The sequence below is a fragment of the Parasteatoda tepidariorum genome, chromosome 6 (genome assembly GCF_043381705.1).
Source record: "Parasteatoda tepidariorum isolate YZ-2023 chromosome 6, CAS_Ptep_4.0, whole genome shotgun sequence".
Taxonomy (NCBI): Eukaryota; Metazoa; Arthropoda; class Arachnida; order Araneae; family Theridiidae; genus Parasteatoda; species Parasteatoda tepidariorum.
The window spans coordinates 66,487,622-66,505,075 of NC_092209.1; the positions used below are offsets into that span (position 1 = coordinate 66,487,622).

At 32.5% G+C, this 17,454-nt stretch overlaps 1 protein-coding gene across 7 annotated transcripts in view; it reads left to right on the forward strand.

Annotated features, from left to right (window-relative positions):
- Positions 1 to 17,454, forward strand: part of LOC107445592 (acetoacetyl-CoA synthetase-like) — a 42,447-nt gene that overhangs the window by 21,120 nt on the left and 3,873 nt on the right. For 6 of the 7 annotated variants that reach the window (XM_071182460.1, XM_071182465.1, XM_071182464.1 and 3 more), the window contains 9 exons: positions 13 to 90; positions 350 to 542; positions 1,829 to 1,950; positions 3,248 to 3,362; positions 4,965 to 5,090; positions 9,690 to 9,759; positions 11,941 to 11,999; positions 13,411 to 13,616; positions 14,989 to 15,210. In XM_071182460.1, the coding sequence (XP_071038561.1) occupies positions 13 to 90; positions 350 to 542; positions 1,829 to 1,950; positions 3,248 to 3,362; positions 4,965 to 5,090; positions 9,690 to 9,759; positions 11,941 to 11,999; positions 13,411 to 13,616; positions 14,989 to 15,144 (1,125 nt within the window). In that variant the 3' untranslated portion in view covers positions 15,145 to 15,210. Of the gene's footprint in view, positions 1 to 12; positions 91 to 349; positions 543 to 1,828; positions 1,951 to 3,247; positions 3,363 to 4,964; positions 5,091 to 9,689; positions 9,760 to 11,940; positions 12,000 to 13,410; positions 13,617 to 14,988; positions 15,211 to 17,454 lie in introns of those variants that run through there. The other variant, XM_071182461.1, reaches the window with a different exon arrangement.

Here is a 17,454-nt window from a genome sequence, read left to right on the forward strand (position 1 = left end):
TTATAATTTTAGTCATTGGTTTCTCAATTGCTGAACTATGTGTTTTATTGGAATTTGAAGCCAGGTGATGTGGTTTTTTCATGCTATCCAGTAAGCTATTGATCAATAATTCTTTGATTATCACTTATTTATTTTTGAGTAATAATAATAATAAAGTGTAAAAAATTCTAAATTGTTGTATATAATCAACTAATCAAAATATCTACTAACTGGTGTTAATTTTTTGTAATCACTTATTTGTTCATTTTTGAATAATAATAATGATAATAAAGTGCAAAAAAAATCTAAATTGTTGTACATAATCAACTAATCAAAATATCTAGTAACTGATGATAATTTTTTTGTTAAGGTCGGATGGACACTTTTTAATATTTATGCAAGCTGTTTTGCTAGTGGTGTGACGTTGTTTCTTTTTGCTGGAAGCCCCTATCATACAAAAAATGGTCGCAACATGTGGGATCTATTTGCCCGCTACAAAGTTTCCACTGCCTGGTTAATAACATCTATGGTGGACAAGCTTGAGAAGCTTGGTGCAAAACCAAGTAAGTTATGTTGTGCATAATCCTGTGAAGCTTATAATCCTTATGCATAATCCTGTAATCTGTAAAACAAACTTATCCTGCTACCAGTCACTATCTAGTGACTCCATTTCCCTGAATTTGAATCAAATTTCAAAATATCATCTTAATCGTAGTTTTGGAACGAAAATTATGAAACAAATTATTTTAGTTGTTCTTTATCAAGAACTTTTCGACAAAAATCGATCACATGACAGCGACGAGTTTTCTTTTTTATGGGTCGTTTTCAATTGGAATGAATTTAATGAATATAAGCATTTTTTTTTAATAAAAAGGGTTATGACACGGGTTCGAATCCCTGTGAAGGCTGGTCGATACGCCCCCATTCTGCTGCCGCCTCGCATCGATCACAGTGCTAACGTAAAATATCCTCATTGGTAGACGAATCATGGGTTAGAGTCCCCTTGCCATCAGGCTAACCATTGGTTGTTTTCGTGGTTTTCTTCTCCGTGTAACTCAAATACGAGTTAGTTCCATCAAAAAGTCATTTGCGAAGGCAACAGTTTCTTCCAATACTTGATCCAGGAGTTCCCTTATCTTTGGTATTGCGTTCAAATTTTGCAAATCTACTGTTCAATATCGGTAATAAAATAAAATAAAATAAGTAAAACAAGTTAATAAAGTTTTCCACCCAACCCATCAACTTAATCCGATACCTTCTATGCCTGTCCTTCTGCAGTATTGTAGAAAATTTCAACTTAAAAATCTAAAAAAATAATAATAAATAAACCCAATTTTGAGTTTATGACTACCAATGTTCAACTCCGTAGCCTTGCAATTCTGAACCCAATCCAGAAGACAAGGGAACTCTTGGATCAAATATTGAGAGAAAATTTGCCTTCGTAGAGGACTTTTGATGGAACTCCCCCCCCCCCCATTTGCGTTAATGAAAAAGAAAATCACGAATACCTCCCACGGTTCACCTGACCACAAGAGGGTTCTAACGCATGATCCGTTGACCACTGAGGATATTTTACGTCAGCACTGTGGTCAATGCGAGCAGGGTGCGGAATTCATGTCAACCAGTCATCGCTGGGGTTCGAATCCGGTTCATCTATTGAGGGGCGAGCGCTCTATCCCCTACACTACCACGGTTCTAAAAATAATGCATTGTAAGAATCCAAAACACTTTCATAATTAAATGCTTTTTTAATCATGAAACTATTTTACGATTCATAAAGTGGCGTACAGACTTGTCAATTTTTATGCACAAATTATTTTGTATCAAAATGACAATCTTCATTTTTCAGGTCCAGATTCAAATTTGGAACATTTAAAATCCTTAACCATAGGAGGAAGTCCAGTAAAGAAGGGAAATATTTCCTACCTCAAAAACAATGTGAAGGAAGATATGTTTGTAGGAAGTCAATTTGGAAAGTACCAGCATCAAAAACAATTTTAATTAATTAATAATCCAATTTTTTTACTAGATTTTTATTTGTATTTTTAGATTACAAAACAGCTATTCGAATGATAATATATATATAGTATGTTCTGTAGTTACTGCCCTTAATATATGCTTTTAGACCCTTTATTTTCATAAATGTTAACAAGTTAATATTAAGATTAGAAAAAGTTTATCAAATTATGACTAGTTATTATCGAGATTGATCAGTGTGATGAAGGGATTAAAATAGTTTAAAAAAAGTTTATCTCTTTGAAATTATCCTGCTAGAACATTTGCATCAGTAAACGAGAAAGCGAATATGTATGTATTCAATAATCGTTTAAACGTGAGAGTGAAGTGCCATATTGTTTTTTATTTAAAAAAAAATCAGAAATAAAATTTATTTATTCTGTTTTGATAAAAAAAAAATTTGTTTTGTCACAGTTTAAATTGCGTGTTCAAAATGTGTCTCAGAATAAAGAAGATCAGAAATTCGAAAGTAATAAAGATATTCAAAATTACATTTGCTTACATATAATTTTTAAATTTTATGTTTGTCCCACATTTATTTGCATATTTACACTCTCAAGTAAAAAAGAAATTAATCAGGACTCAATGACTATAAGTATTAATGAATTTAATTAATTTTAAAAAGTATTATCTGTTCATGTCCTATTTTGTTAAAAAAGAATATTTTGCCACTAAAGTTAAGATTAATAGCAAAGCAAAAAAGAAAAAAAATGAAGAGAAAATTTATTTAAAAATTTGAATTCATAAATTTTGCACCAATGATTTTTATTTTGAAATTTTGAATTTTTAAAATTTGAAAATTTGAATTGATGAAAAAATTGTACCTTAACTACAATGAATGATTTCAAAATCCCATAATGAATTCATTAATCTTACAGAGCAAAATATTCATTTGGACCTTTTTTAAAATGGAATTAATTTCAATATTTCTCAAGTACAATGCTTCATTCCTTAACTACAATGAATGATTTTAATTACCCTATTGAATTCATTAATATTACAGAAGCAAAAGAATCATTTGGACCTTTTTAGAATGGAATTAATTTCAATATTTCTTAACTACACTGCTTCATTCCTTAACTACAATCAATGATTTTAATTTCCCTATTGAATTCATTAATATTACAGAAGCAAAAGAATCATTTGGACCTTTTTAGAATGGAATTAATTTCAATATTTCTTAAGTACAATGCTTCATTCTTTAACTACAATGAATAATTTTAATTACCCTATTGAATTTATTAATCTTACAGGAGCAACAGAATCATTTGGATCGTTTTCCGGAATTGACATCAATCTTCCATCGTATGCAGGAGAACTGCAAGTTCCTAGTTTAGGAATGGACATTAGATGTGTCAACAGTAGGGGTAGGATTTTTAATTTATCTTTAATTTAAACTTTAGAAAAACTAATCAATTCAAACTGAGCAAAAAAAGCATGATCCAAACTACCAGAATATGGTAAAATTTACCATGTTTATAGCAACAAAAAGCTCTATAGCTTTAATCAAACTGCTTTCGTAATGATTTTGGTAAAATTAACAATAAAATGGGGTTTATAATGTACGATAAAACTTGGTAAAAATGGTAAAATTTGGTAAATTTTTCGTGATACCTTAAATGATGGCATAAAAACTATTTATTCGATTAAATTCTTTACATAACTGGTCTTTTTATCTCCAAACACTCGTTAAAAATAATTGAAATTAGCATTTTTCAAAAAAAAAATTTAAAAGCATTGATCTTATTTAGCGATGAAAACTATCACCGTCTTCAAAACAGCTGTGGTTGACGAACAATAACACTGGAGAAAAAAATTTCTGTTCTAATTCGGTTGTGAGTATTTCAAATCTGAAATTAGTTTCTTTTCCCAAAAACTACAGATTTTTTCCAGAATGGTATTTTTAGTTTAGTTTATTTGTTATCTTATTCTGCAAGTTTATTGCATGCATATAGGTTTATACACATACATAAACACTTGTCAGTTGCTTTGAAAATAAGACCTAAGCCAAAAAAAAGATATGACCTCAACGTATAGCGTCATAAACTGAAATGTATTATCGCCTTTTTCATACCATGTCTAACGTAACACAGAAGTGGAGCAGTTAGTATTGTTCCGAGGACAGTGGTTCGCTTCAATTGGAGATCGACAACAGTCCTTAAGACTATTAGCAGAATCTTCTAGAAAATACAGCTATTCCAAGCGCTCAATTACAGCTAAAAATAACAACGTTATTACATCAGAACACAACTTTGAAACCTCAGACGGTTTAGACGGTCCTATTGCTTTAGAATTCGAATTTTCCAGAGCTACCATTTTGACACCAAAATGATCGCCAACTGGCTAAGGTTATCACCATATATTGAATTGCATAAATACTGTAGCTGGTCGAGAGAAAAATTCCTAGCAGAATTTTAAATCAGCGACGTGCAATTATCTAAGATCCGTTCGAAATTTTCAAGCTACAGAAAAGAAGAGAAGAAAAAAGGGAAAAAAACAAACTGTTTCTTTCCAACACAGAAAAAAATTTACGAGTCCCAATCAAGGACTGACTGTTTAATTAGGACAATTGAAGAAGCAATTCAACAGAGAACGAAACAAACTCATTCAAAAAACTTGGAGAAGCGTAAAAATTAGATTTGCACATCCTAAAGAAGAGAGTCAGTTTGTTTGATCAAGACATTAAAAGGAGAATTTCAACAGGATATTTAAACAAAAAATGAAAAATCAGAAAGGTGTAAGAAGAGGGTGAATTAAAAATAAATTAACCCTATTCCGTTACCCTTAAGTGCAAAGTGCTTCCTTTGAAAAATTAACTAAAAAAGCAACTATTAGTCTCGAAATAATTGTTTGCAAAGATTCTGTAATAAAGCCATTATTATTGTTGTTGTTGTTATTATTTGGTTATCTAAATATTTGGATAGGTGGTTTATTTAGTATACTAATATTTTTTTAATAATTTTTTGAAGGTGAAAACGTTGTTGGTGAAAGAGGTGAATTAGTAATAGCAACACCAACCCCATCATTGCCAATTCATATATTTGAAGATTACGACAAGAGTATTATGAAGGAAACTTATCTTTCCAAATACCCTGGTAAACAATTTTTCTGTTAATTTGGAATATTAAAAGGCACTTATGAGTGTCAAAGGCAAAACCTAGCTAATGAAGTGTGCTACTTCATATCTGTACTAGTATATCATTTATATCCCTTACAATTACATATTCATCATATTCATCACATTTTTAATAGTCAAAATATTAATATATTTTACAAGTATAAATAACTGAGAACAATGATAACGCATAAAATTTGATTTTGTAATGCTACGTCAAATAAAATAACATAATCTCTCTCTATTTACATTCCTTGGTGAATTTAATCAATTTTTAATATGAACTTGGTTCGTTCACTTATTTTATCATTCATTTTTCTTAGAGTAAGTTTGTTATTGTGCCACTCAACGCAACTAAGAACTTTGACAACGGTTTGACGGCTAAGGAAAATGCTTAATTTGGCTTGAATGCTTTCAAATATAGCTAAATATTTCACATGAAAATATGTTACTATGTTCTGAATGACGCAAACATTAAAATCGTGTGAGATTTCACCGCATTCTCCCTTTGAGAATATAAATATAAATTAATGGGATTGAGTTTCTGAATCTGCAACAGCGACAAAAATTGAACCCCATTCAATTCTTGAAACCAGTACGACGGCGATCGCTGGTTGTTGCAACCGAGGGAAGAGGAAAGAAATGCACATGCGTTAACTCACGGCAAATGCGATTTGTTGCAGTTGCAGTCGGTATGAAGGCCCTTTAGGTAGATACATTTTCAGACACAAACTATTTTGTGTAGCAATTTTTTCCAAGCGTCGGCTTCTTGCTTGATACCTAGATGTATGATGAGCAATGTTTTATTGTTGCACATCGAACGTTGACTGCTGCGATGTGAATACTGTTGCATTAATATTAACGAAAGGATTATTATGCACCAACTGCTTCCAAACATCGGTTTCTTTCTTGATGCTAATAAGTACAACATGCCTTGATTTTTTATTACATAATGAACATTGACTTTTGCAGGGTAAAAACTGCTCCGTTAACTGTAACGAAAGATTCAATGAGCACCAACATAGGATTCGAAACATAGGATTCTGGCTTCATGCCAAGATGTAAAATGTGCGATGTTTTATTTTGCGTAATGAACAGTAACGGTTGCGATATGAATGCTACTTTGCGAAATGTTACGAAAGATTTAACGTGCACCGATTGCTTCGAAGCATCGAGTTCCGGCTCGATGCCAAGATGTAAAGTGTGCGATGTCTTATTGTTGTATAATGAACAGTAACTGTTGCAATTTGAATACCGCTGCGTTAAATATAACGAAAGATTCAACGTGCACCCAATTGCTTTCACACATCGACTTCTTTCTGAAGTCGATGTAGTATTTGCCAAGATGTAAAGCACTGATTTTCAACGGGGGCGGTGAACATATGCTGAGGGGCGGTGAACTTGTTTTGAGCAGTAGAGGGGCGGTAGGTATGTTTTGGGCGGTAGGGGGGCGATGAGCATTCAAATTCCTTCTTAAAACTTCTAAATAAAATTATTAAATTAAAATTAATTTAATAAATAAAGTAAATCAAAAATTAATATTAATGAAAAATAATTAAATTAATATAATAAATTAAAATTATCCGATGCACCATTTGTACCAGCAGTAAAACGAACTTATGTGACAACTATTCTCCAATCCGAACAGTCGCAGGGCATGAGTGAGTTGTTTTTGCTTCTGACTTATTCAAGCCATTTGGCGAAAATTGAAGTGCGTGCGCTTTCAGTATGAATGTTTGATTTGATCCGTGTTTCTTATGATGGTTTTCGTTCGCTCCCTTTCAATTTTTTCTCCAATTTTGATTCAATTTCATTGATTATTTGACCAGGTACTTGAGCGAATTTGTTCTTCAGCGTAAATTATCTATTGATTTTAAGATATAGTTTATTTTCTTTCCTCGTTTGTATTTTGCTGCTGCCTACAATATTGGTTAATAAAAAAAGTGTCGTCAATACAGTGCCACGTACTTGAAGTTCGGATTCGGAACGATACAGTGTTGCACCGGATTGATGAGATGGCTGAAGACATTAGAGTTTACTTATGCAAACTTTTGATGTCCAACGTATTTTCCTTCAAGTTAATGAGTCAACCTTGCCAAGTGATAAAGCTTTACTGTTGGCGCACTTCCGATTTATGAATGAATGAAAAATTATTCAAGAGATGCTTTTTGCAAAAAACCTGACTGAAGATACCGAAGGTAAATCTATTTTTAATAATGTCAAAGATTATTTTATAGAGAAAAACATCCCTCCTTCGAATATTGTGTCTATTGCCACTGATGGAGCTACTGCAATGGTTGGTTGACATTGTAGGTTTAACCCCATTTTGAAGAAAGAGGTACCCCTCCCAAGACAAAGATACCTAGAAAACTCCTCCCATAATTGATGGCCAAGCACCAGATATTTTAGCTGTCCACTGCGTGATTCACAGACAACATTTAGTTGGAAAAAATCCCAGAGACCATTTGCATCAGTCATTGCAATATGTCGATCTCTGCTGTGATGAAAATTCGCAGTAACACTCTCAACGATTGATTCTTCAGAGAGCTGTGGAAGAAAAACGATGAAAAATTCAATCGCTTGCTACTACACACTGAGATTCGCCAGCTTTCCAAAANACATTAGAGTTTACTTATGCAAACTTTTGATGTCCAACGTATTTCCCTTCAAGTTAATGAGTCAACCTTGCCAAGTGATAAGGCTTTACTGTTGGTGCACTTCCGATTTATGAATGAATGAAAAATTATTCAAGAGATGCTTTTTGCAAAAAACCTGATTTAAGATACCGAAGGTAAATCTATTTTTAATACTGTCAAAGATTATTTCATAGAGAAAAACATTCCTCCTTCGAATATTGTGTCTATTGCCACTGATGGAGCTACTGCAATGGTTGGTTGACATTGTAGGTTTAACCCCATTTTGAAGAAAGAGGTACCCCTCCCAAGACAAAGATACCTAGAAAACTCCTCCCATAATTGATGGCCAAGCACCAGATATTTTAGCTGTCCACTGCGTGATTCACAGACAACATTTAGTTGGAAAAAATCCCAGAGACCATTTGCATCAGTCATTGCAATATGTCGATCTCTGCTGTGATGAAAATTCGCAGTAACACTCTCAACGATTGATTCTTCAGAGAGCTGTGGAAGAAAAACGATGAAAAATTCAATCGCTTGCTACTACACACTGAGATTCGCCAGCTTTCCAAAAACGCCTGTTTCAATAGGTTTTGGAATATTTTCGACTCTGTGCCTGAGTTCCTTGAATACATCGCGGATTTATTTGTAAAATTTAATGGTGTTAATTTACAATTTCAAGGCGACGAGCTCAATTTGATCACTAAAAAATCAGCTATTTCTGCCTTTCTAAGAAAACTCATTTTGTGGAAGCAGAATTTTGGTAGGAATAAGTTTAGCCAATTTCCAATCTTATCGGAATAGAGAATGGTGAAATTTTCTCTGATGATACACAAGAATATTGTAATAACCTCGAGTCTTTGTACATTGAATTTTCTGACATTTAAAGATGCTTTGTCCCTGGAAGTCCCTTAATGGTTACGAACCCTTTTGTGAATATTGAAACAACAGAGGTTCAGATTCAGAAGAAATTGGTAGAACTTTCAACTAATGAAGCTTTGAAATAGTAATCGTCTTACAGAATTTTGGCTTCAAGGTGGCATTTAATAGCTTTCCCTTCCTTCTACTTTGTGGAACGAAGATTCAGTGATCTGACGTATCTAGTCACAAACAGTTGTCTGAAAATTGTGTAAAGAGGGGACTTGCGTCTTCACCTCATTGAAAATATTGAACCGAACGTTAAGTAACTGGCCCTGAACCATGCACTTTCATCTCACTGACATAGTTACTTGATTGTTTCGTTGATACTACTTTTTAGAATAAGTTTTTTAACTATCTTATTAAGAATAAATGACTCTTATTAAGCATAGGTGTCTCAGGTGTATTTTTTCATTACTGTAATTATTTTGATTATAACAAATAGATTGCAATTACTTGCCTTAAAAATGTTGCCTCTTTTAATTCAGCACACATCCCTCCCTCCCCATGCTCTAAATAACTGGATTTTCACAAAGGGGGGCGTTGAGATTTTTTCTGACTCTTAGGGGGGCGGCAACGTAAAAAAGGGTGAGAATCTATGATGTAAAGTATGCAATGTTTTATTGTTGCGTAATGAGCGTTAACTGATGCGTTGTGAATATTGCTGCTTAGTAAACGTTAACTGTTGCATTAACTGATACAAAAGGTTTAATGTTTCCAAACACCGACATCTTACCTCATAACGAATAATATGCATTGCTTTATTGTTGTGTAAAGAACGCTAATTGTTGTGATATGAATAGGTATCTCATAATCAAACACACTTCGTGTTTTCTCTCTTTCTTACTCTCTTTTTCTCTTACGAATTAAATTAATTAAAAATATGAATTAAAATTTACAAGAATAGAAATATAAAATTTTACACTAAGTTCGATATTAATTGTAGCGTAACGAAAGTTTGTTGTAGCGATATGAAAGCGTGTTTCGTGTTAAAATGCAGTTCATATTTTTATTTTATTTTTCAGGTTTCTGGTGTCAGCATGATGAAATATACATAAATCCCAAAACTAAAGGACTTATTGTGATTGGCAGAAGGTATTGATTTTAAGTTTCAAAATTGAATCCAAACTTCTCCCTAGTTAAAATTTCAAATGAAATATTCGATGAAGAAAAATTAACCATCCCAATTTTTTTTTACCTTAAAAAACATGACTTCTCAAATAATTTAACTAAAATATGAAAAATGAAAAAAATTACACATTACATGCGAAATTTTATAAATGGAATTTACTTTAATTAAGGCTCGTCATTCGTTTCAATATCTAGACGAAAGTTTCAATAAACTAACTTTGACAAATTGATAGTTTTTGAGACATTTACGCACCGATTTCTATACTACAATCTGTCAACTGAGAAGATATCTAGAACTTAGATATATTGCCGTAAACTGGGGTAACTAGTCATCATCTAAAAAGAATTTATATCGGAAACATCAGTTACACATTAGAAGTTACGCATTAACGATTGTCCATTAAATATTTAAGAGTCCAAAAAAAAAAAAGGATTATTGATTGTAATGATGAAAAATACTTAAATGAGCAACCATCAGCCTCAATACAGGATTCACATTGGAGGTGATGTGAATCAGTCATACGTTGGAAGATTCCTGACGTTTCTAAGCCCTGAAGGTGCAACCCAAATTATTTGTTAGACAATATTCACTGGGTGACAATGTGATTCTATGCGAAGCTTTTTAAATGGCTTCAGAGAAAAAAAATCAGGCAGAACAGATTGACAGATGTGGAAAGCACAGAAATGGCCCGCTTCTACCAATCCACCTACTCGAAAAAGCAATATGGGGGTAGTTTCATCAAAAACGTACCTTCGCAGTAAAGTGCAAGAAAAAAAAATTTTAAAAAAAGCGCTCGCCTTGATTAATTTTGATCAAATAATCGAATCCTCGCGTTCTAGGACTCAATCTTAATAGTTCGAAAGGGCTAATATGCTAATTAATTTTTGCACACCATATTTTAAGTTACCAAATCAGACACAAAAACGTACTGTCTCTAAATAAACATATCTTTTTTTCGATGGATTCGATTTTCTGACCTCCAAAATAAGGGGGGTAGCCGCAATCTCGGAAATATGGTCCCCATCGTTTGGTCAGGAAAGCGATCCAAAGTTTGGACCCCTTAATGTTAATTTTACTTCTTGCGTATTTCGTCATATGTCGAGAACTTTTTAAGCGAAGTTGAAAAAAATTTTGCATACGATTATAAAATTCGTTTATCTAGAGATAATTCCATGCAAAAAATAAATGTTAGTAAATGTTTATTATTAGTTTCTTTATTATATTATATAATAATTTTCGAAAAAAAATTTTAGTGAAAGGTATACAATTTTTACATTGTTTTAAAAAATTTAATATTGCATGGCAAAATCCAAAATTTGATCGGTTGAATAATTTCGAAGAAATCGAATTTTAAAAAAGTCGGTCATTAAAAGAATTCAATTTCTGAGAAACTATTTATCCGATTTTGTTCAAATTTAGTATTTTTCCATTTGAAATTGCATTCTTTAAAATGATGCAAAAAATTGCATGCGATGCAATTCAAAATTGTTTCGACTATTATTTAATACAATAATAAAAAGAAAGAAATATTTACCAAAATTTATTTTTTGCATGGAATTATGTTTGAATAAATAAATTTTATAATCGTGTGCAAAAATTTTTGAATTCATTTAAGAAGTTATCAAGATATTGCAAATTGCGCAAAAAGTGAAATATACGTTAAGGGGTCCACACTTTGGATCGCTTTCCTTACAAAACTATGGGGACCATATTTCCCAGGAGGCGGCTACCTTCTTAATATTGGGGGTCAGAAATCCAAATCTATCAAAAAACAGATATGTTTATTCAGACAAAGTACATTTTTGTGTCTGATTTAGTAACTTAAAGTATCGTCACTAATTAATTAACATATCACCTCATTAAGATTGAGTTCTGGAACGTGAAGATCCGATAATTAGATCAAAAGTTATTCAGAGTGGTCAGTTGTTTTCTTGCGCACTGTACATCCTTTGCTTTTGATACCCACAGCATTGTGGGGTGAATGTTGTTTGTTGTGGCATTTTCTATGACGCTTTACAGTTTTGTTTTGTTGCATCCTACATAACGTATACATTTCAAACAATGTTCTCACATGTACCCACAATCAAATAACGTAAACATTTCATAGTGGTGTTCTATAAATAATGTTATGTCTATTTCTATAGTGATGATACTCTGAAGCAAAATGGAGAGCGTTTTGGAGCTGGTGATGTCTATTCTGCAAGTAAGTGTCAAGAGATGAACAGGATTGTGTCGGACTTCTATTTAATGAGCTACCATTTTGCGAATTTCTCTATTTTGCGAATTTTTTCGAGGAACCAAGAACCTTTTGGAAATTTCTTCGTAAGGTGTATCAATTGCTATTTTAATTATGCCTAGTGTTTATGAATTTAAAACCTGTTTTGTGTTGTTTAAGTATTTCAAAAGAAGATTTTCTATTTAACGAAATTTCCATATAACGAACTTGATATCGGGATTTAGCAACTTCGTTATATAGAGGTCTGACTTTTGTTCGCAAAGTTAGATTTTTGGTAGGTTGGGCATTGAAGAGATCTGAATATAACGGATTGAGTTACAAAAAATGTTAGTCACTGGGAGCAAAAAAAAACGGACCACTCTGGATTACTTTTGATCTGATGATCGAATCTTCACATGTTAGGACTGAATCTTAATAGTTCGAGAGAGTGACATCAAATATGCTCATTGATGAATGCAGACAATATTTTTAAAAAATCAAATACTAAAAATTTGATCTCTTAGGAAATATTCGACTGCTTTCGCTCAGGTTTTGTATTTTGCCGTGTGAAATTACATTCTTAAAAATAATTAATAATATGCACTAATTAATTAATATATTTGAGGTCACTCCCTCGAACCCTTAAGACTGATTCCTAGGACACATAGATCCGATCATTAAATCAAAAGTTATTCAGAGTAGTCCGTCTTTTTATTTTACCCACTGTACTTAAATTATAAGAGACATCTGAATCAAATATCTGAATGAAGGCAACGAAAACATACAGAAATAGCTTATCGGAAGTGTCTTGGACAACCTACACGTATTTGAGTACTAGTACAAAGCTGTTGGGATTTTTATACCACACACCATATTCACAAAGCCTTATGCCCTTAAATTTCCTGTTATTTCGACCATCAAATGATTCATTTAATGTGAAAAATAATTTTTCTGTTGGTAAAAAAATTGGCACAAAAAGTTTTTCACCAAGAGAGTATAAATATAAGATAGTTTTTCTAAAAGAAAGAATTTTAAATTTGCCGAAAAGATGTAGAACGTTATAGAATACGTCATACCGAAAAATTTTTAATTTAATTAATTGAACCATAATTTAAAAAATATCCTTAATGGGAAAGGTGACTCCTTGGCCAAAGTAAAAACCCATAGAGAATTTTTTTTACCAAAAATCAAAAAGTTTTTGAAAATACAAAATTATTAAACTCCCATAAGTATATGAAACGGAATAGTACTTACATACTTTTAGAAAGATATACAACAATTCAAATTTTTTTTTTTTTCAAAATCAGTTTGAACTTTCTGGAGAACCTACGAGTTACTCACCAATAATTTCATAGACTATAATGCATTTCATATATCAATTATTTCTTTTCATCAACAGTTCATGACATGGAGGAGATTCGTGATTACATATGCGTGGGTCAAACAAGAGATTCAGATGGAGAACACAGGGCAGTTCTCTTCATCCAAATGAAGGATGGATACACTTTCACTCCTGAATTCAAAAAGAAAGTGGAACAGAAAATATTTGATGAACTGTGGGTCGACTGCGTTCCACAAGTCATTCTTCAAATTCCCGAAATACCTGTAAGAATATTATCTATTATTTTTAAACAATTCATCAAACACTCAAAAAAATATTCTTAGATAAAGCTTATATGTTTTATAAAATATAAAAAGTATTATTGCATATTTACCACGTCTTCCTAAAGTTTTGAAAGATTATAAGTTATGCTATCTCTAGCTTTCGTCTGATTTTAAAACATTCTTTTTAACGAGATATTTCATGCTAGAGTTATTGAAACTGCGTATTGTTCCTAATAGAGCAATTCCAAAGCCGTGGTGGTTCGCCCTCCGATGACGTGAGCCGGATAGGAGTCCTAGCGTAGTTTTTATTTTATTTTATTTTATAACCTTTGTTGAACAGCCGACCCAATTTTTGGGGTTTACGACTAATAATGTTCAACTCAGTAGCCTTGTAATTTTGAACCCTATCCGGAGGACAAGGGAACTCCAGGATCAGGTATTGGGCAAAATTTGCCTTCGTTGAGGACTTTTTGATGGAACTAACCCGCATTTGCGTTACATAGAGAGTAAGACCACGAGAACCTCCCACGGTTAGCCTGACGGCAAGGGGACTCTAACCCATGATCCGTCTACTACTGAGGATATTTCACGTCAGCACTGTGGTCGGTGCAAGCCGGATGCGGAATTCGTATCGGCTGGGATTCGAACCCAGTTCGCCGCATTGGAAGGCGAACGCTCTATCCCCTGAGCGATGATTGATCGATTCGAATTTTGCACCCGGCTAGCACGGACCACTGATGTAAAATATCCTTAATGATAGACGGATCATGGGTTGAACCTCCCCCCCCCCTTAGCCGTAAGACCAACCATGGGAGATTTTCGTGGTTTTTCTCGATGTACGCAAATATAGATTAGTTCCATCGAAAAGTCCTCCACGAAAGCGAATTTGTCCCCATATTTGATTCAGAAGTTTCCTAGTCTTCTGGATTGGATTAAAAGTTAAAAGGCTACGGAGTTGATCATTGATAGTCGTAAACCCAAAAAAGTGGGTCGGCTGTTCAACAACGGTTATAAAATAATAAACTACTACTTATAATTTAGTTTATAGAGATTTTTAAAATTATGAGGTACATATAAATTTTTACTGATTTCAAATTATGTAGTTCTGAATGATGCAAGATCAAAAATTTGAGTGGAATTAGTCGAATAATTTCTAAATTTAATTTTAAAATGTAATTTCAAATTTTCATTAGTTTAGATCTAGATGGTTATAATCAATATGGATTATGCATAACTTCTTCGCCAAGGTTTATTTACAAACAGTAATACAGCCTCTTAAAAACATTTTTGCTGAGAAAATCTTACAACTATCCACTTTATTGTTGCATTCATAATTTATTTTCTTGGCTTATTAACTGTTTTTTTTTTTCAGTATAATCTGAATAACAAAAGAATGGAAAGCGTTATTCGCAAAATTGCAGCAACAAATGAAATTCCAAAAGTGAATAACATCAGAAATCCAGACAGCCTGAAGCATTTCTGCAACATACCTGAAATCATCAACTTTATGAACTACAACAAAGAATGAACTTTGCAATATGAATGTAATTTTTTTATGTGTATATATTTTGTTAAAACAAATTGTTATTAAAAATATGACTAAATGAAACAATGTTCTTCGGTATATATTTCTCAGTTTACATGATATTTTTTTGGACTTAATAATGAAGCTTCAAAGAAGAAAATTAATTTTTGAAAAAAGCAATTTAGAATTGAAACTATGATGTTTAATAAACTATTATTAAAGAATTGATTAAAAAACTTCAATAGATCTGGGCTTTGATTTTGAAAAAATTGAAGTGGACTAATTCCTAGATCATTGTTATGCAAAACTAAGCAAATGGAATATTTATGCGAATATCAGAAAAACTACAGTTAAAATATTATTTAGTCCCGCAGTGGACTGATCGATAAGACACGGTTCCAAGCAGATCACTGAAGTCAAGCATCACTGACTACGGTCAGTGTGCGGGTGGTTGACCACTTGGATCAGTCTGCGTAGGGACCGAGGGTGTGCGGTATTGGTCCTCGTTAAACTGTTCTACCGTAAAGTGCTCGACTTCGCGTTCAGGTCGTCGAGCTACCGAAGCGGGGGTGCCATCCCCTCTGCAGAGGATCAAAATTGTGATGGCATGTCTTCGGATCATCCTCAGAGGTCTTTCCCAGACCGTCGCCAATAGCCCATCGTGCAGCTCCAGTGCGACGTAAATTAACTACAACAACAGCAACAAAATATTATTTATATAAAAAAGAAATATGCTCCTAAAATAGATAATAAAATATGACGATGTTATTATCTCTATTAGGAATAACATACTATTAATTTCAGTCCCGTCCTTTAAGCCTCATTACCAATTCGGTCCCGTTACCATTTAGTCTCGTTACCGTTTCAGTCCCGTTACCGTTTTGGTCCCATTACCATTTCGGTCCCTTCCCGATTCAGTCACGTTACTTTACGTCTGTTTTCATGCAAACATTCCTCCCTATTTCTTTCTTTTTTTTTTATTACACTGATGATGTGTCGATGGCCCTAAATATAATTTTTGAGTTTATTGAAATATTTCATATACATTCATTTATTATTTTCAGTGGCAGAAAATCAAAAAATTTTAAATGCTTATTAAGTATTTAAAAATCATCAGGTGTGGAATTAAGCTTCCAAATTATTAAAAATATTTACAAGGAACTGAAACAGCAACGGGACCAAAACAGTGGGACGAAAGCGGCAGCTCTAAAATATCCTGCTTCGTTTAATTTAGTGATTATTTCCATTACCAATCTTGAAAAAAAAAAGCATGTTTTTAAATTAAACTAGTTGGAAAGGTCAAAATATATTGTTAGTTAGTTCTTAATGCGCATATTTTAAACTTTTTTATCACCTATATTAAAAAATGTTAAAGCAGTTTTTTTTCTTGAGTGTAGAGGAGGAAACAATCTCATGTTATCAGTACAGATTATTTTAATTGATCCTTAAAATATTTAACATTACTCAAGAAACAAACAAAAGGTAGATACTATGATAGTATCTACTATTGATAATTTATGATGACAAGGCGAAAAATTATTATTCGATGATTTTCAAACTATTATTAAACAAAATTAATTCAGTTAACAAATCGTTTTCTCATCAATAAACGAAAAACACTTCATATGATGTGTACCATAAATAATGGATGTTGTAAATACGTGAAAGGTATGTATATTTAATATTTAATTGGTTTAATTAAAAGAATATTTTTAACTTACTATAGGTTTTTGGTTTTAAAAAACCGCACCCTCCGGCAACCTGGCATTCACTTTTAGAAACAGTCCATATTTTCGACCAAAATAAAAAAAATTGGTAGGATTTTTTTAGTGATTTTCCTGTTAATATTACAGCATTTAACATAGGAATTCAAAAAACACTAGCTTTCAAAAGTTTTTGGTCAACGCGTGAAAAGCATTTTAACATTTCTATGCGGGGTTTGTTTTTGAAGTTCTACTTCCTAAGCGACTTCCAACAAGGTTGCGTTAAACGTTTAACGCTACATTTTTATTGGCCGGGAAATCACGTGGTAGGATCCAGTTTTCCCTCTTTCATTTCCATATTGTTTTGGTTCTCACTAGCATAAAAATAATAAAAGTCATAAAAGCATTGTTTTTCTATAAATATTTTTTTAGTTTGTTTTGATACACATATAATTTAATAGGGTAGTATTTTTTTTTTCAAATTTAGTGGATAACAATTGTAAAAAATGAGTGAAAACAATCCCACGGACAATGCGACGATTTAAGGTTATGTCAAGGTACATCTCTTGTGAATATCAATTGTTAGGTTTTCTCTTCTGAAATTACATTA